At 32.3% G+C, this 21,467-nt stretch overlaps 1 protein-coding gene across 3 annotated transcripts in view; it reads right to left on the reverse strand.

Moving 5' to 3' along the window:
* Alkbh8 (alkB homolog 8, tRNA methyltransferase) overlaps positions 1 to 21,467 on the reverse strand; it is a 50,871-nt gene that overhangs the window by 20,122 nt on the left and 9,282 nt on the right. For all 3 annotated transcript variants that reach the window (XM_071616667.1, XM_071616668.1, XM_027930590.2), the window contains exons 4-8: positions 19,829 to 19,960; positions 19,065 to 19,160; positions 16,634 to 16,738; positions 15,517 to 15,587; positions 3,528 to 3,634 (exon numbers count right to left, since the gene is read on the reverse strand). In XM_071616667.1, the coding sequence (XP_071472768.1) occupies positions 3,528 to 3,634; positions 15,517 to 15,587; positions 16,634 to 16,738; positions 19,065 to 19,160; positions 19,829 to 19,960 (511 nt within the window). The remainder of the gene's footprint in view (positions 1 to 3,527; positions 3,635 to 15,516; positions 15,588 to 16,633; positions 16,739 to 19,064; positions 19,161 to 19,828; positions 19,961 to 21,467) is intronic.

Raw genomic sequence — 21,467 nt, forward strand, 5'->3', positions numbered from 1 at the left:
AGAGGAAGGGAACAAACTAGAACCGTGATTAAGAGCACCGATTCTAAAGCCAAATTGGCTGCTGATCTTGGCTTGCCACTTCCTGGCTTTGTGACTGTGCAAGTTATTTAACTTCTTTATGTGTCAATTTCCTTTAAAAATGAAGACAAAACTATGGAACAACTTCCCACTACGATTGTAAAAATTAAATGAGTTAATAGATGTAAAGCTTTCAGAACAATAATTGATACAAAGAAAATATTCCAAAAATAATTTAAATACACATTTTTTTTTCCTTCCTGTACTAGGGATTGAACACAGGGTCTCTTATACATGCTAGATAAGCACTCATCCACTGAGCTACAATCCAAGCTCTCAACAAATAATTTAAAAGAAGAGTTCATGAAATCTCATGAATTAATGCCTCCCAAGGACAGTCGTGTAACAAATAAAATGAAGCAGGTAGATTTATTTAGAAACACATTGTCTGCTCTTATACATATAGGAATAATTTTCATTTTAATAAAGCAGAGTATTATCTTCCATTTTCTGGGAATACATATTCTCATTCAGTCTAGTTTTCCATTTCCTACTTTTCTTAAAACAAACATGATGGCTAGGGTTGTGGTTCAGAGGTAGAGCGCTTGTCTAGCATGTGTGAGGGACTAGGTTCAATCCTCAGTACCACATAAAAATAAAATAAAGGTATTGTGCCTACCTACAATTAAAAAATAAATATTAAAAAAACATATATTAGTTCAGGAAATATTTAATTTTTATTTAATTCTATTATAACATAAAAACAATATTAACAAGCACAGTGATAAATAAAAATTGTTACTCAGTTTTTGATCCAGGAGTAATAGAAAAGGGTAGAACTGTAGAAAACTGGAAAAGTAGCCACCACCTAAAAAATGACATTGATATTCAGTCTCCATTATTGCTACCAATCAATATGTGGCCCAGTATTGACAGAACTTTTCAGTTTTCAGAAGAAGCTAAAAACTCAAATTTTATATGAAAGCTCATGATTCTTGTATGTACATAATTAAAACAGAACAAATCATGTGAACCATCCCGTACCAGTCAAACAGAACATTTCAGACTGTTAAGTTTATTCACATGCTACTGGTTTGCCAACTTTGATTTAGGACATGTAAATTAATAAATTTGAGTTTCATCAAATTGAAATAAGATTAAGGTATTTGAAATTAATATTATAGGGCAGCATTAAGCTTTTTCAAATCTATGACTCTCCACAGTGCTTTTTTATTTCAGAATAGAAATAAAGTTTTTAATCAATATGTTTATATAGTTTTAAGGTATATTAAATATGCTTTTTCAGTCTATTTCCCTTTCACCAAAGATTCTGATAAACATCTAAATAGCTGGGATATTGTTTCTTCTCTCTCTTTTCTCTCTCCTGATCTCTTTGCTTCCCTCCTTCTCTTATTTCTCTCTCTCTCTCTCTCTCTCTCTGTCTCTCTCTCTCTCTTTTGAACACCCCCCCTCCACACACACACACACAAACACACAAAATTATACAGTCACATTACAGGCAATGAGGTCAATGACAGCCTTCAAAAATAATACTGGGGATGGTGGTGCACAACTGTAATCCCAGCAACTTGGGAGGCTGAGGCAAGAAGATCGCCAAGTTAGAGGTCAGCCTCAGCAACTTAGCAAGGTCCTAAAGAACTCAATGAGACCCTGTCTCAAAAAATAAAAAGGGCTGGGAATGTAGCTCAGAGATAAAGTACCCCTGAGTTCAATCCACAGTTAATAATAATAATAATAATAATAATGCTGAGGGGTTTTCCCCTAAAAAAATATTAAGAAGGATTTTTGAGTCTACAGCCAAGATTAAAAATAAATATCACTTATAATCCAACCTTCCAGAAATAAATATTAACATTTAAAGGCATGATATACTTTCAACAACAGGATAAATATGATCAAAATGATGTTTTAGAAGAATCTGTATCGTTACCAAAAGTAGATGGAAATATTTTCTTACTATATGGACAGTAATTTCTTATTTTGCATTTTTTATAAAAGCATTACTCTTAAGCTTAAACATTAGTGACAGCAAAAATGCTTGTACCCAAAAAATAAAATGTCATTACATTCAAAATTCCAAGAATACGTAAAACCAATGGATTAGATCACCATTTTCATTTATTTTAAGTTATGAACATTTTAGTAGCCATGAAAAGAATCAAATAAATTTAAGCACCAGTGCACAAAATCAGGCCATCTTTTTTATGGCTCACATTTAAGAGAGGTTACAAATTCATTTACATGATCACTTCCATGAATTTTTATAAAAATGTGTCAGCTAAAACCTCCAAGCAGAACAAAATAAGTACATAACTCAGCAACATTTTAAGTGATAATAGATATAAATCGTAGCAGTACTCTCTTCTCAAAAGGCTAAAAGTGCATTCCTACCAAAAGCATATAATGTATTTCTTTAGATTCAGATTAAATCAAACTCAAGGAGCATTCTACAACACAATTGGCCTCTTCAAAAGAACCAAACATCATGAAGGACAAAGAAAAGTTGAGGAAGTGTTTCAAAATAAAGATTAAATAAAATTAGCAAATAAATGTGATGTAGAATCATGAACTGAATCCCGAACTGAGAGAAAGCTTGGTATAAAGCACTTTGTCTTACAACTAGCAAAACCTGAATATGGATTATATATAAGTATTTTATCAATATTAGATTTTCTGAATTTGAGTGTTACACTATGGTTTTATTAAACATGGATAAGCAAACTCATTCCATAAAGAGCCAGACAATAAACATTTCAGGCATTGAAGGCCACATATAGATTCTGTTGAAAATTCCCCATTGTTTTCCATTTTAAAACCCTTTGGAAATATAAAATTCATTCTTAGCTCAATGCTGCATAGAAACAGAATTAAATTTGGCCCATAAGCCATAGTTGGCTAACCCCTGATATAGATATGGACCTTGTTTTCAGGAAACACATAATGAAGCATGTAAAGATAAAGGGTCATGATATAATTTTCAAATGATTCAGCAAAAAATAATAATAAATGTGAGAAAGAAATAACAGATGTGGCAGAATGTTCCCAACTGATAAATCTAGGTAAAAGGTGAAGGGAGTTCACTTCACTATGCTTCCAACTCTACTTTAAATTTTAATTTTTCCCAAAATAAAAAGATTTTAAAATGTTTAAAATAACATCATAGAGCTGGGGTTGTAGCTCAGTGGTAGATTGTTTGCCTAGCATGTGCGAGGCACTGGGTTCGATCCTTAGCACCACATAAGAATAAATAAAATAAAGGTATTGTGTCCATTTACAACTAAAAAAAAATCATAAATGTTAAAAACAATGAGTAAAAAATTAAAATTCTAAGTGTAAAAAGAAAGGCCATAGATGGCCCTAGGTTCCTAGTAGAATTGAACCCAGAAGCCCCAAAGTGCAGGCATGATCCAGTGGCTCAGACAGAGAAGAACAAGAACTCTCACAAAGCAAAAGACATCCTGACATCAGGGTCATTTCAATATACATACCCATGAGTCCAAAGGTATCTAGATTCTCCTGTCATCACTAGCAAACTCCGACGAGGCAACATAACTTGTACTGTGACACCATCTGGATGCTTAAAATCCATAACAATCTTGAAGCAAAAACAAAAACATAAAGTCAATACAAAATTTCATATACTCCAAGGATAAGGGTGATTTATTCATTCTGGCCTATTTTCTAGGCTAACATATTAAAAAAAAATTATGCTTATAGAAAAGTACAGCACAGTGGTTCTCAAACTTTCATGCAGAATAGTCAAATGAATGAAAAAAAAAAAAAATTCATCCGTAGAAATTCAGAGTTAATCTGTCTAAAGTAAGGTTCAGGAATCTGCATTTCTAACAATCACCCCAAGAAATTATAAAGCAGGTAATCTGAGGATCATACCATGGAAAACCTAGGGTAATGGTCAAACACAAAGGCTTTGGAGCTGAAACGCTCACATCCTGGCTCTTCCATTTACTAGCCACATGAACCGGGACAAGCCATTTAACCTCTTTGTGCCCTGGCTTTCTCAGCTCTTATAGAATTGCTATATGATTAAATATGTAATAGACATAAATAGGATCATGTCTACACATTGGGACTTCTGGGTTCAATTCTCCTAGAAACCTGGGGGCATCTATGGCCTTTCTTTTTACACTTAGAATTTTAATCTTTTATTTACTGTTTTTTAACATTTATAATTTTATTTTTTTATTTGTAAATGGACACAATACTTTTATTTAATCTTATGTGGTGCTAAGAGACATGACACATAGTAAATACACAAATTGTAGCTGTTATTTTTATTATCTCTAGAATGCTAACAATTAATAATCTAAGGAAAAGTAACGATTAAATACAGATTCTAATGTAACCCATTTTGCACCTTGAAAGTCATGCAACATACTGGAATTGGATGCTGATTAATAAGAGATGATTAGAGAAAACAGGAAATTTTTCACCCACTTTTCCTAAGTTATACTCAAATATTATTCAGAACGGCAACTTGTAAAGATACTACACCCATAAAATCTTTTTTGTCCTAGTAGCCTATCAAACACCAGACTTCAACTAAAATAGCAGCAGCTGACAAATGTGAAATAAAAAGGCATGCCATAGGGATGAAAAATATATTAATTGAACAAGCCATTTGAAAAATAAATATAACAAAGTATTAAGTGGGATGAAGAAATACCTTTCTTAGAGATAAACTCAGCAAAGTACCTGGGACAAAGTTAGTATTCAATAAATGTTATTAATGCTATTATTAATAATATTGGACCAAACTACATAAGCCACATGAAAATTCTCTGAAAACTATAAGGAATTATACAGATCTAAGCTGATTCTTTTCCCCATTCTCACCTATTCTTTCAATCTAATTGTGGAAAGTAATGTAAGGTGATATATGTAATTTCATATAGTTATACTCTAAAAGCATTCTATTCATAAACACTACAGATTAATTCTGAAGTTTTTAGGGATGATGTGTACTGATACCTGCAACTTTCTTGAAATGTATAAATAAAGAAGTAATGAAGTGATGGATGGATAGATATTTGATAAAACAAAAGTTTTAAAATGATACTTTTAGAATTTAGGTAGTGTGTACATAGATCTTTACTCTACAATTCTTTCAACTTTTCCACATGAAAATTTTTATAATATATTACTGAGGGAAAGGGGGAAGAAATCCACCTGACTATGGCCCATTTTCAACCAATGTGTATGGGATTCAATTTTCTGAATAAAAGCTAAGTTCCACATATAGAAAAGAATAATCATCATGTTTATCATTTTATTAAAGACAGTCATCTGTATCCCACATTGTGATAGGAAAATATTCCAGAAAATGAGACTCCAATTCATTCATCAAACAAATATTTACTAACCCATTATGTTGCATTATCCTATATATAAGACACCTATAGAATTCTATAAGCTACCTATAAAATTGTTCAACTTAAACCCCAAACAGAAGGCTCTAACAGTTTTATGAACCCAGGGATAGAAAAGATGAAGGAGAAGGACTAGGAGTTCAAAAGTCATGAGTACGAAGACCAGTGAGAAAAGGTGTCTTCTAGGTTTGCCACTCATCCCCCAACAAGAAGGTTTTGGCAGAGGTGCATGAAGAGGACTTGACCAAAGGCCTCACATTCAGAAAGCACCTGAGCTAGGAATGCAAATAAGCATAAGAGCATGACCAGCCAGGGGAGCCTGATTACTTTATTGCAAATGCTCTTAGAAACTATAATGCACTGAATAACATTCCCCTGCAACTGCTGAATCATTCTGCCATGGGACAGCTCAGATGTACAGGAGCCCTTTCCAATTATTATTTTTAGTTTAACCTATTTCTCTACTTTCCAAGATGGCAGAGTCAATAAAGACCAAATCCCCAGAAACTTGTGGGCATGACTGAGGACAATATTCAGTTCAAACAAATAAACAAATATCTTAGACATTCTGATCTTTTACAACTTTACACATCCAAAATGCAACAGAATGAACATTTCAGATACAGTTATCACTCTATCACCCAAGAAAAAATAAAATTCATTAGAAAAAAAATAAGATTCATTAGTACATAAAAGAAGGAACAGATCTCCACGTTGGCCAAACAGGAAAATGAAGGACATATCGTCACTGGGCATACTTCTGAAAAGAAGACAAACTTAATCTTGATCCTTAATGGTTAGAAATAGACTGAAATCATTAACCTATTAAGAGAAACCCTGAAGAATATGTGGAAAAGTGACAATATGATGTAAAGAATGACATGTGATTCACAAAGAATGATAAAAGCTGGGGGCTAGGGTTGTGGCTCAGTGGTAAAGCACGTGCCTTGCACGTGTGAGGTACTGGGTTTGAGCCTCAGCACCACATAAAAATAAATAAATAAAGATATTTTTCCATCTACAACTAAAAAAAAAATTTTAAAGCTAAAGCCAGAAATTACTTCATTATTTAGAGAAGATATTTCATAGATTGAAGTCCACTGTTTCCCACAAACTACCAATTTTAAATCTTCTAGATTGTGCTAATATCTTAATTTGACCAAAATGAAATAACAGCAAAGAAGAGACTCCACATACCTTGATATGGACAGACATGTCCACCATGTCTGGATAAGTGGGAAAGAAAAGAAGAAAAAGAGAAGACAGACTCAAAATTGCAAGGATATAAGATTAGAATTATATATTTTAAAAACTACATAAAAATTATCAGAACTACAAAATATAGCTGTGCCAAAAATATGTTTATGTATTTTCCCTGGACTTACGAATTTATAGTCCCACCATTTAAAGAGCTAATTTGTCTACTGTAGGTAATCAGAGGAATTGGGAGCATTTTTAGTAAAACAAATATAGTTTTTTGTCTCTCAACAAAAGATGGTGCTCCCACAAGAACATACTGCTATGCTGAAGAGTAGTTGGAAGAGAAGTTTGTTGGTTATGCCATATTTTTCTATGACAGAGAAATAGACACCAATGAAAACCAATGGCTGATTTCAGTGGCCTTTAAAACTTCTATGTATAGCACATAGCCTGCTCCTTTAAGACAAATTAAAATCAAGACCTGCAACAAACCTATTTCTCTTTCCTGGTTCTTACTGGCAAAGTATGTTTTAAAAAATAATAATAATAAATTGTTTTTTTCAACAACCCACATTGGAGACTTGAATCCATTTGATTAAATTGTTTGAAAGTTGGAATCCCCAAAATACCAAGTCTAGTGAAACCAAAAGGAAAAGAGAAAAATGTCACCGATGCACCCTGAAATTATCATATAGGACCTCCCATTTGAAAATGACAAAAATAAAAAACAAGCTTTGCTTCCTTGTCCTTTAGACAACATCAATTTCTAAAAAATATAGGCCTCTCTATTCTGGTCATGAGAATGGAAAAAATCACACCCATCTGGACATGAAAATTAGATAGTGCCCTACAATATGGGCGAATAAGCCCTTAACAGCAAGTGCAACAGCTAAATACAGTGCAATCCAAAGGCACTCAATTCTCATTGCTACTAAGAAAGAATATGAAAGGCAGAACTTCATTTGATGCTTATGATGTAAAAACTTTCTCAGTTGATCAGGTACTACACACGCATTTAGGACACATATCAAGGAACATGCCTGCAGTGTGCATATGTGAAACAAGCAATATTATATAGGTCAAAAATTTTAAAAATAAAACACTAACACTATAGCACAAATCAGCCAATTCTACCTTTCAAACATAACTCTGCCTTCCAAAAGTCAGTCTCAGCTGCAGAATGAATAAATTATACCATCTTATCCTCTTCAACCCCAATTACAGATGATTTTGAACTTTCTTGTCTAGCTAAGCTCCAGTGTAATATAAAATAAAAACAGAAGACATCTTTTAGCTCAACAGTCTAAATGCAATTGCCAAATGGTACAATGGAGAGCAAAATGCCCACTGCATAATAGAAAAATTAATGTGAAAAATAAAAGATGCTCAAGGAGATACTTTAGATACCATTGCATATTAAATATTATAAATGCTTGGTTTAAATGCCTAAAAGATAATATGCTCATGCTTATGTGTTTACACTGAGACCATTTGCTATGAGCTCTCATTAATTACACTGTGGCTTCATTTGTTTGTGGAAAACGAACCAGCATCCAAAGATGGGGTCTCAAAAATGTCAGTGACAAACCACTTTATATATAAGGCTAAAGAAGTAATGAAACATTTTAGTTTAAAAAATATAAACTTTTAAAATTTTATCCCTATTTACTCATTATAGCTTATCTAGTGTATTATATTCTAGAAGGATTTTTGAATTAATTAATTATAAATACTTAATTTGAAAGAATACAGTGGTGTATCTTTTGGACAGAAGGCTTCCTAAATTCCATTTGTATATTGTATGGACCTTTTTCCTTAAGCAAAATAAATCAACAGATTCATATATACATATAACCAAAAAAAGACATCTAGAGGAACAAAGAACAACAGTCAGGGGTATATCTGTTCCTGAGGCACTAGATTGTTCCCATAAGAAAAAGGTCACTTATAGCATCTACCACATCCCAAGCATAGAACAGGTAGTTGCTGGCAATGATGATGATAGCAATAGCAGCATTGACAGTGATGAAAAAAGCAATAGTAGCTGCTATTATTTGTACTAAATGCTTACCAACTCCCTGTGACAATTAAATGCAAGTATTGTATGCCAACTGCAATATAAGACAGAAAACACAAAAAGGAAGTTATCTCTCCTTAGTCAATTAAAAGTTATTAATATAAGAGATGAGCTAGAACCCAAGTTTCCTGACTTGTTCCATGCTGAATTCAGTTCCAGTAGGAACACACAAGGATCTGAAAATAAAACATATAGGCTTTAACTTTTTCAGTTTCCAGCATTGCATTAGGATATAAATTGAATGATGATTCAAACTGTCATTCGGAGCCTAAATTAATTCATTTCTAATCTTTCTCTGAAAGAATAAGTCTGAAATTTCTTGTCTTTGGAATTGGAACTATACCATGTGATATTAACATTTCAGCATTTTCTAACTCCACTGTCCAAAATCTCAGCTAAATAACACAATCATCTATGAGCTTTCTATAAATATACAAAACAGCCTTCATCACAGACATTCTTAATTAGAATAAGCCAAGGTACAAAAAGACAGTCTAGCAAAGGGGAAAAAAAAGAATCAGAGAGACCTCAAATATTTAAATATCAAACACAGGCTATAAAACAAACATGTGTACCATGTTCAAAGATATAAACGCTAAGCTTGAATACTTCATCAGGGAATGGAAATTATAAAAGGAGACACAAAACAAGTATGCTAAAACAGAACAATACCATGAATTAAATTAAGACTTCAATGAATGGGTTTAAGAACAAATTAAACATGTCAAAAGAAAGAATTAGTGATACAGGATATTATCTGGGATGAAGCATGAAGAAATAAAATAAAACATATAAGAATAGGAAAAGTAAAATAAAGAATATAAAGAAAAGGTAAATAAAGAGAGAAAATGGGACAGAGACAATGTCTGAGATTTACAAAACTGATGGACAAAACCAACCCACAGATTCAAGAAGCCAAATAAAAATAAAATAAAAGAATAAAAAAAATATCAAAATTAGCAGAATAAGCAGGCCCATCAAAATAAAACTATAAAAAACAAAAGAAAAAAGAAAAAAAAAATTAAAGCCAAAGTCTTGCCTGCAATCCCAGTGACTTGGGAGGTTAAAGCAGGAGGATTGTAAGTACTAGACTAGTCTCAGTGACTTAGTGAAACCCTGTCTCAAAATAAGAAAATAAAAAGGGCTGAAGGTGTGGTTCAGTGGCAAAGCACCCACCCCTAGGCACCGTAAAAAAGAAAGAAAAAAAAAAAAAAGCTAGTCGGGCACGGTGGCACATGCGTGTAATCCCAGCAGCTCAGGAGGCTGAGGCTGAAGGATCAAGTACAAAGCCAGACTCAGCAATGCTGAAGTATTAAGCAACTCGGTGAGACCTTTCTCTAAATAAAATACAAAATAGGGCTGAGGATGTGGCTCAGTGGTCCAGTGCTCCTGAGTTCAATCCCCTGTACCCCTCCCACCTCCCACCCCCCAAAAAGAAAACAAACTAAAATGTTTTCAGAACATTGGATATTCTGGTCTAACATGGGGGGTAGGAGGTATTAGGGGGATAGGATAAAGACTGAAAATATGTTTGTATCCCTCTTTTTGCTGAAGAAATAAATGCATACAGAAACTTTAGAGAATTATATATATATATATATTCATTCTTTTTGATTATTTTGAGTGTAGTAAAGCTGTCTCATATTAAATAAGTGCAGCTTATTGTATGTTAATTTTACCTCTGTAAAGCTGTTCTACAAAGAAGACATTAGATGCAATAATGCAGTACTTAAGAGTAAAATTTATAGGACTGGGAATGTAGCTCAGTGATAGAGCTTAACACGAATGAGGCCCTGGGTGCAATCCCCAGAAACACACACACACAAACAACAAAAAATAAAATATATGTCAAGAACATTTCCCAGGTTCTGAATTGATCATTAACCAGAGCAGGGAACCCAGAGAGAGCAGAAATTTGTTTTGTTTTATATGAGAGAATGGCAATGGAAGGTAAAAGGCTGAAGACAAAAATAATGAGCTTCATTTAGATAAGTTAAAACTTGGAATCCAGAAAAAAAGAGGAGATTGGTGTCTGAGTCTATAAACATTACTTATAAATGCAAATACTTAGGGCTAAATTAAAGGCTGTAGATAAAGTCAGTATGTCTGGAGTTCAGATTGTAATTGTTGTTTTAAGCTGTATATGAAAAGGTCTGTGCTTTTTCCAGTTTGTGCTAAAGATCAGAAAGTAATGAACATTTGTCCATTAAAACAATAAACTCCTAAAAGAGAAGATATTCCTGATAGATAAAACTGATAAGAATTCTCCAGAATGAGAATACTGCTGGGCAAACTATAGCAAGATCAAATTGAAAAGACTAGGAAATCTACCATACCATTTGGCTGGGTATTTCAAGACATTTCACAAAGAATTTATATTCAATTTCCTACTAAGAAGATCATACTGGACTCAACAGCTATTTACTGAAAGAAAGCATAAGCCTAGAGAGAAAGCAGACAATATAATGAAAGATGCTGCCTAGTAGTAAGCATTCAGTAGATAGGATCTTCATTACCCGTGTACAGGATTATCCAAACCCACTGAGTTGCAAAAGTCCAAAAAGAAATATTCACTGATAAACCAATCAACTTGTTATAAAATTAATAATGGCCCAAACCATTGTTCAACATCAGCTACTACTTATGCTCACTGCTGTAACCCTTTTGGTCAGCCTTTTAGTGAATGTTGATGTTACAAATATGAGCCAATGCAATGCAAATATGAACAAATTGGAATCACAATTCTTACAAAAGATAGAAGTCTATCTGAGGTTTTGTTTTATATGGAAGAAAACTATAAATATAGAAAACCAGCCTTCATTCCTAACATTCTTAATCAGAGAATCATTTAAATAACATATAAAGCAAGCCTAAGATTTGAAAATCTGACAAAGCCAGGACTTTTACAATGAAGACATCAGTGATGCACAAAGCTTTTAAATGAAATGTGAATATCAGAGATTTAAGACAAACTCTTGGAAAAACTGATAATGACTTCAATAATTGCATTGGGGAAAAAAGGCTCCCTTTATAATTAAGTTGTAAATGACAAACAAAGAAATTTTCTATCAAATTGTCATATTTTATCAGAAAAGCAATACCAAAATAATGCTCATGTGACTTATTATTTTTTCTAAATATAAACTTATAGTTGTAACATAATCTAAAATATTGTTAAATTTTAAAAGATTTTTAAAGCTATCTTCATAATTTTGTTTCATTTTTACAGATAATCCAGTCAAAAATTTTCTTTCTTATTTTCAATAAAAGTTTGGTACTATTTTAAATAAATGCACATTATATGATCACTTTCACCTTTGGCTAACCCAATCTTACGGCATTTGTTCTAAAGAGTAACTGCCCAACAAGCGTATTAGTTTACAAGGAGGTTTATGGCAAGGGCATTTCTCAAAACATCTGGCCAACAAAGGCAAGATGCAATTTACAGTAGGACAAACCTACTAAGTAAGGAGTACTTAAATGCAAAAGCCTAATTGATTTCACAGGGTGCATATAATTCTCATATAATTCTCTTGTTGGATATTTCCCCAAGCTAGTCCTTGGGTAGGGGAGCCTGAGTATTTGTAATGCAAAGAATCTACATGGTTCCTTGGAGAAATTACTAAGCTAAGCCAACAAATTGAAACTTTTGGAACTTAGCCTGCCTGGTTATATGAGATATTAACTTGCTTTTGTTGTATAATCATTTTATTCAGTTTTTGTTTTATGGGGGTTTTTTGCTGTTTTTGCAGCTAAAAGCATCCTCATTTATATACATATCATGAAGTTTATGTATGAATATTTGTAATACTTTTGGAGGTACAAAAGCATTAAAGAAAATCACAACTTAGTTGCAGAGGCAAAACATATTTGAAAAAATAAAAACTACTTTGGCTGTTTATAAAATGTTCACACATCTTGTTAGAGATATTGAAGTTCAAGTAGTTAGTTGGTCATGAAAATAAGGCATTTGAGTAAGATTGATATTAAAGTTAAGAATACCTTCTGGGAACATCTTGTGTTGGAGCATTTAAGAATTAAGAGAAATCTTTGTGGAGCACAGTTGTGCACACCTGTAATCCCAGTGACTTGGAAGGCTGAGGTAGGAGAAATGCAAGTTCAAAGTCAGTCTTGGAAGCTTAGTGAGACCCTGTCTCAAAATAAAAAAATAAAAAGGGCTGGGGATATAGCTCAGTGATAGTGCCCCTGGATTCAATCCATAGTACTACTGAGGGGGGAAATTCAAAAAAGATTTTAGAAATTTCCTGAAAAAGGAAAGAAAATAGTTAAATATAAACAAAAGGATTCTAACCAAAGGAAAATCAATAAACAAAACAGAATTTTTTTAAAAAAAATGTGTAAAAGAGGCCAAAACAATGATGCCACTAACAAAATGGTTACAAAGAAATAGAAACTGGTATAGGCACTATAGTAAATTTCTTAAAACAACTAAGTATGTCAAGGATGACAAAAAAAAGAAATAGAGACAAAGGTGTGGCACCCAGATTCTATGTCTGGAAAAGGATCTAGGGAAGAATTCAAGTAATTACAAAGCATCAAAAAACAAACAAATAACAACAACAACAAAGTAGAACAGCACAGGGCACCAGAGTGAGAAAATGAAAAGAGAAAAAATGAAAGACATCTTTCTTTCTATGACCACTTGAAATCCTACTTCTGGTCATGGGAACATCTTGTTCTAGAAGTGAAGGTTTCAAGTAAAGAACCCTAGAGGACACATACCTTAACAATCCTTTACATGTACAAATTGCTCTGAGTTTGAAGAACATTTGCTCTTACATTAAACTCATTTTATTCCCATCATAATCCTTCAACCAGGAAAGAAATGTAATGAATCCCATCTTACAGTGAAACAAGTTCAAATTTAGGACTCAGTATTATATAGCATGATAAAATGAAATGTTTATAATAAACATTTTTTCCTCAATATCATTTACTTACCCTTAAAAGTTCTTTTGAAAGAAAATCTAATAATCCTGTCATAAATTAATATATGCACATCTTCCAACTACTACAAAGATGGCTCTAACAAAAACTCTATCATTCCTGTTAGTGGCTAAAAATTATAGGCTTCTAGAGACAACAAATGAAAATAATGATTGCAGCAGATTTTTAGCTCAACTAAAGGGTAAGATTTCCCTTCTTTATAACTTTTAATGAAAAACTGCTAAATGGGGAGTTTCTCTAGAAGTGAAAAGTAGAAAGCACATTCCTAGCTTTCTCTGCCCCTTCACTCACAACTCTCCAGAAAAGAAGTAACCTCTTGGCTGACCAGTTAGTCTGCAGACAGACTCAACCGGCTCATTCCTTTCCTCTTTTCAGAACCAGCTGGTTTGTAGGATCTAACATAGCTCTTTGACATCCCTGTTATAGGTGTAGCCTCTGTCTCTATGGGGAAGATAGGTGCCAGTGACAAGGTCAGTATGTTTCTCTAATTCAGAGGTGAAGTATTACAAGTCCAATTGGCCATAAATCTACAGTTATGTCCTATTATCACTTTCTTAGTAGCAAAATTAATGCTCTAATTTCCATTCATCTTTGGTCTCATTTTCAACTGATTACACAGCTGGGAAGAAAAAACAAAGATTTTTTTTTTAATCAATCTCCTAAAGCTACAAGCAAAGACAAGAGGCAAAAATAAAAATAAATCACAGAGAAGACCTCTTTCTTTTTTCTCCCCATCTTCATTATTTTTGAAAGTCTAAATTAAGAAACCACAAGTGTAGTTGATAAGATGGTTTTGTCATATCAAACAAACAGCCTTAATTCTTTAACCACAGTATCAGCATGATCACAGGAGCTCGGCAAAGATTGTGAAAGCACTGAAGACCTAGTGATGGGCACTAAACTATGGTTTAAAAAAAAAAAGAAAGAAAACTAAAACAAAAACTCAACCAGGTACAAGATCAGATTTTGAAGCAATGTCTAGTTAGGTTAGATACTCCCATATTTTAAAGATTATTCTAGATTTAAAATTCTAATTTTTTTTCTCTCTAAAATTCTTGCAATTGCGTATATCATTTTAAGTCATGGTTTTGATATCTTCTTTAGCAGTTCAACAAAGTTCAGCTACAGAAACTGTGAATAAACATAAGCCTCTTATTCATCAGGAAAAAATGTGTATAAGACCCTGTTACTGCTCAGAGTTTGGGAAAGGATTTAATCACGTAACATATGTAAAAAAGTTTATCAAAATTCCAGACACATTTTAGTTTTGTCTTTTTTCTAAGGCCTGCAGGTATGGTCTTTTGCCACTAGATGGCAATGCAGCATCAGTAGGTCCAAAGTTGGCCAACCTACCAAGGGAAATCTGGATTTCATTTAACTGCTAAAGTGAAATATGTAAAAATTAAATTTTTCTTAGTATTTGATAAGAAGGATGGTAAAACATTGGATATTTGAAGGGAGAGAATATGATAATTTCATTTTCTCTAAGATTTTTTGTTTGTTTGTTTTACTTTTGTGCAGTACTAGGGATTAAAACCACAGACACTTTACTACTGAGTTACATCTCCAGTCATTTTAAATTCTTATTTTGAGACAGGATCTCACTAAATTGCTGAGTCTGGCCTCAAACTTTCAATCCTCCCACCTCAGCTTCCTGAGTCAGTGGGATTACAGATGCATACCATTATACCTAGTCCTATGAGAAATAAAGTGCTAATGATGCCCTTACTTATCATTTAAAAATCTTAATTCATTTTAATTAAGAATGTGAATAATCTTATAAAAAAGACATTGTTCCAAAGTAAGACACATGCTGAAAGCTAATAAAAATGTTTGAACATTTACCTCTGACCCCAAACTGAGAGAAACAATCTCATCCTCAAAAGCAGAGTGTGTGTCAATATGAGGAGGAATTCCTGAGATAAAAAAATATAACATGTCATTTCATTTTTCCTTGTAGGAAATTTAAGATGATTCTAAATGCAGCCTCATGCAATTATGGTGAAAACATTGGTTATCAAAAAGGTACTATAATTTTAGTTAAAGGGAAACAAGGTAATGTAACTAAACAAAATTAAACTTAAAGCTAAACTAAAAATAACTTCATGATAAAGTACCATTAGAATTCTACAATCAAGGCTTGGGAGTCAGTGCTTAACTAGGACACTTATCCAAGCCCAGCCCAAGAGGAAGATGTGAAAGATGAATAAGTGTCATTGCTTCCCTTGAATTCTGAATTCCCATGTACTTGGAGAATAAAGGCAATAGCCATGTGTGAAGACTGAGCATATCTAATAATTAAGATAAGGCTTCCTCTACTGATCTATCGATCTGTTAATTGAGTACCTCTTAGTAAAGAAACTAAGAGAATAGTGAAAAGATATAAAACAAGACTTAGTCCCTGTCTGCAAGAAGTTTACAAACCAGTAGAAAGACAGGTTAATAAGCAATAAAAAATACATCAACTATTGCCATTTATAAAACCCTCAAAATTATTTGATTATTTCAAATATCAGATAAAGATGTTGCTAACAAAGGCAAAAAATCTACGACCTAAAGATTTTCCACTAACATGACATCCTAGAACTGTCTTCTATATTCTCAAATAGAGAAAGTGGCATTCAACCAATTAACTTTCTTCCCTTCTTTAAATTATTCAGTTCTTTCATTATAGAATATTTCTGTTTTAAGCAGTCACCTCCTTCTCTAAATAAAATGTTGAGAGGCAAAACAAAAAAAAAATCATTAACATCAATTTATATCAGTCTTTTAAGACTTTTTGACTAATGATCCTCAAGGGGTTGAGGCGTAGATTTGCAAGAAATTAAGATAAAAATAAATATTTAATATAAGCAAAGTTAAGAGTTTGAGCTAACTATCAAATACCTTTGATCTTAAAATGTTATATAATCTTCTTAATTCTGAAATATATAACTGGTATTTTAAAAGAATAAATACTTACCATGCCCAGGTTCATACTGATTTACAGTCAACTGATCAGGTTTATGCTTAATGTAACCTTTCTTCAACCATTTCTCCAAAATGCTATCACAAATGTCAGGAAGACCTGAAATCAGCAATCATAAAGGCAAAACGTATTAAAATAATTACTTTGCATGTTTCACCCAAGAATAAAAAAGTCGCTCTGATATAAATCAAACAGATTTAATGTAGCAGTCAGATCTATTAATAAAACAATGAGCTTACAAACAAAACCTCTTAAGAATCTATGTATGTCATTAATTTTATCAAATAAAAAGTCTAAAAGAATAATTTCACTAACAACAATTTGGGTATTTTATAAAATAATAACAAAATAATAAAACTTAGTATGTATTGATTATTCCTTATCTAAAATGTTTGGTACTAGAAATGTTTCAGATTCTGGAATTTTTTCAGATTTTGGAATATTTGCATATAATACACAACAGATATTTCAGAGATGGACCTAAATTTAAACAAAATTCACTCAAGTTTCATATATGCATCTTATTTACATAGTCTGAAGGTAATTTCATATAATATTTTTAGTTTGCCTAAGTAGTTTTTCTGTTTGTTTGGAGTTTTGGGTTTTTGTTTTGTTTTGTTTTTTTGGTACTGGGAATTGAAGCCAGAGATGCTTAACCACTGAGCCATAACCCCAGCCTTTACACACACATACACATACACACACACACACACATATTTTTTCTTTTTTAGAGACAGGGTCTTGCTGAGTTCCTTAGGGCTTCGCTAAGTTGCTGAGGCTGGTTTTGAACCCGTGATCCTCCTGCCTCAGCCTCCTGAACCTCTGGGATTACAGGCATGCACCACGTGCCCAGCGCCTACGTTTTGACTAACCTGTCACGTGAACTCATATGGGTAATGCATATGGCATCACATCAGTATTCAAAACTTTTCAGATTTTGGAGAATTTTGGATTTTCTAATTAGGAATAATCAACCTGTACATTATATATTAGAAATTAACCTGTTCGTTTTCTTTTTTGTTATGTTAAGTATTATATTTATTTTATATATTTTTAAATTATTGTCTTTAAAATACCACATTTTTCAAAGTGATAGGAATCATAGGAGTCATAAGTGTTAGTTCATGGGAGTCATAAATGTTATTTCACAATGAATGAAAAGCCTTAAATAATATCAAGGACATAAAAGCAACCCATATTAAAAAACTGGTAAGGAATATGAAAAATATTCATAAAAAAGGATATACTAATGCTTAACCTCATTACTAATTAGGAAATTAAAAATTTTAAAGTTTTATAACATCACATGTAAGAAAGTGTGAAAGGAAAATGGTGCACACTTGGGGAGAATATGTTGGCACAGCTGTTTTGAGGAACAATTTGTATCTTGTAACAATGTCAAATGAGCATTAATGTTTACTCAATAATTCTATTTCTTGGCAGTCTCTCTTGAGAACACATTTACATTGTACTTAAGGAAGCACACACAAAGATATTCACTATAGCACTATATGCTAAATGCTTATCAATAGAAAACTAACTGAATAAGCTATTATGGAACTTTCAGTAAAATGAAAAACTACATAAGATATTTAAGATATATCACGAAGGAAAATGAACATGTTGGAGGGATGCATGTAAAATATGAATATACAATTTATACAATATAATACTACATATATTAAACTACATATTTTAGTAGGTATATATTTGGATGTACACTTATCTTTTAAAGGATTAGAAGAATACATGCTAAACTTGTAATATCACAAACTTCGTAAAAGAAAGAAGTATGGGAAAAGTAGTTTTAGTTTTATTTGTATGTTCAAATTTTTTTACAACAAAATATTACCATTGTGTCCATGTACAAATATACCACAATAAATCCTGCCTATATACATAATTATAATACACTTATTTTTAAAATATAATAATAAGGCTGGGGTTGTGGCTCAGAGGAAGAGTGCTCGCCTAGCATGCATGAGGCACTGGGTTCAATCCTCAGCACCACATAAAATAAAATAAAGGTATTATGTCCTCCTGTAACTAAAAAATAAATGTTTAAAATATATATATGTGTATATATAATAATAATTATAGAAGGGAAATCAGTAGAGTAGAGCAAATGGATGAGGGAGAAGGGAAGGGAATAGGAAAGTTCTGGGGAATAAGATTGATCAAACTGTTGTATACACATATGAATATGGCATAATGAATCCCACTATAATGTATAATTATAATATACCAATAAGAAATACAGTAAGAAGCTAAAAATATAAAAATAATACCATTTATCTAATTAAAAGGCTTTAATAAATACATCAAAAGTTTACCTACAAATAAAACATACACTTTAAGCTATGACAAACTTCAAATATACAAGTCTTTTTTTCTAAACTCATATTTATTATTAACAATTACTTACCCCCCGGTAATGGCTTATCTTTATCTACATTATTGTTCTCATAGTGGAATTCATAACCAAAATGCTTTACTCTTCTGTGTTTTAAGGATTTCTGAACTGTGTGAAGAAAAGAAAGAAAACTATTTAGGAGAAAAAAAAAATGCAATCCTTCATATATTTCAGTCAACATTATGAGTATGGATTTGTTTAGAATGATAACTTCGGTTGACTGCTAAATTACTGTATTTGATAACATTAACTATTCTTTTCATATCCACTGTTCTTTCAAGTCTAAAACTGTAACAAACACATAAAGAGATTCACCTAATCACTGTGAAAGACATAAACATGCACACTGCCACTCACAAGACTGCTAATGATCTGGAAAGTCAGAGTAACTCTAATTTGCAAATAACACCAGGAGGCTTTGGCTACACTACAGTGGTATGGTACTGCATTGCTGATTCCTCAGAGGAAATCTGCCTTAGGGTAGAAAGGAGCAAATAAGATAATATGTGAAAAGACTTAAAATGTTAGCTGTATAAATGCTAACTAATAAATATTCATCAGTTTGGAGTTTAAAATTGATAGCTATATAAATGTTATCTACTATTAATGTTCCTAAGAATTATTGGTATGACTTGCCTAACACTGGATACAAGCTACTCTCAATGAACTTGAGGAAATATTAAAGTTTTAATAAACCAAAGCAGGGAGGGAAGGAAGAGTAGTGACAGAACATTTTGCAGAACTTTTAAACATGATATTCGGAAAGTTTTATTTACAATTTTGATTGTCTGTATCTTCTGTCCAAATAATACTTTCCAAAAGCATTTTCTCATCCTCAGACGAAATAATTTCTTCTACTACCATGAGGCCTGGAGGTAAAGGTTGAAGCCCCATCTCCTTCCATTGTGCTAGGGGAAATCAAATTAAAATAGTTACATATAAAACAGAAAAATTTTATATACAGATAATTCTGCCCAATAGTCATTTATCAACTCAGAAAATTCGCATTTTTATAAATAAGAATGCTAAAAGGCACACAACATATTGAAATTATAGGTAGGCTTGGTAGCGCATGCCTGTAATCCCAATGGATCAGGCTGAGACAGGAGGATCACAAGTTCAAAGCCAGCCTCAGCAAAAGTGAGGCACTAAGCAACTCAGTGAAACCCTCTAAATAAAATACGAAATAGGGCTGGAGATGTGGCTCGGTGGTCGAGTTCCTATGAGTTTAATCCCTAGTTCCACAAGCCCCCCATCCCCCCCCAAAAAAAGAAATTACAAAAACAAGGACCAAGATCAAAATTATGGCATATTTTATTCACCCAATTCCCTTCAGCAAATAGAACAGTACTAAGTATACTGCTTGATCATAATTCACTTTTTAATCATCACTAAAAGACAAAGTTTCTCACAATATTCACAGTATATACCTCTACAACAAGGTCAAGATTAGCTTTGAATATTAATTCAAGAATTTAATTGCCCATTTTTACTCTTCAATCTCTTCATACTAGATGTGGTCAAGTAATAGAAAAATGTAAACTAGCAAAGAGCTTTCTAAAGAAATTTAAAAATCACGTAAGAAGAATTATTTAATACATATTAAAATAAATTTAAGTTTCTATGTCCTTCAAAGTTTTAGATAGGTACAGAAGGAAAGTGAAAAAATTTTCTACCAGATTAAGGGAATACATATATTAATATCTACTATTAGGGATCCAATTGTTCGCATTACAGAAATGATTTCTAAAGATTTTCAGCTAGGCAAATCTATCTTAGAATTATTTAATATAAAAATTTACAAAAATAATAAGTACCCACTAGATTTTGTTAATAGCACTTTGTAAATATAAATAGTAAATCACTTGATAAGTATAGACCAAGTGCCTACTATATGCCAGAAATTATATTATTTATTCAAATTTTGTTAAGAAAAGCTTTGGGAAGAATTCCTTAAAGACAGATAATTCATAGTACAATTAAGTTATATTTAGTTTCCTAAACATCCTCCTGTTTACAAAAAAAATTAAAAATATCTCTTGTATTCTATTGTGTGACAATAATTTTGCAAAAAAAAAAATTAAAATTAAGCTCTTATATTTGCTCTTCAGGAGATATAAAAAAAGTATCAAAACATTTGTAACCAGGCACATTGTCACATGCCTATAATCTCAATGGCTCAAGAGGCTAAGGCAGGAGGATCAAAAGTTCAAAGCCAGCCTCAGCAACTTAGTGAGGTCCTAAGCAACTTAGCAAGATCCTATCTCTAAATAAAATATAAAAAGGGTTAGGGATATGGCTCAGTGGTTAAGTGCCCCCGGGTTCAATCCCTGATACCAAATAAATACAAAATAAATAAATAATAAAAAATTCTTATTTCAATTAAAAATTATTTCCAAGGTTATAAATGTGATT

This window comes from Marmota flaviventris, chromosome 9, assembly GCF_047511675.1.
Source record: "Marmota flaviventris isolate mMarFla1 chromosome 9, mMarFla1.hap1, whole genome shotgun sequence".
In the NCBI taxonomy this organism is placed as follows: Eukaryota; Metazoa; Chordata; class Mammalia; order Rodentia; family Sciuridae; genus Marmota; species Marmota flaviventris.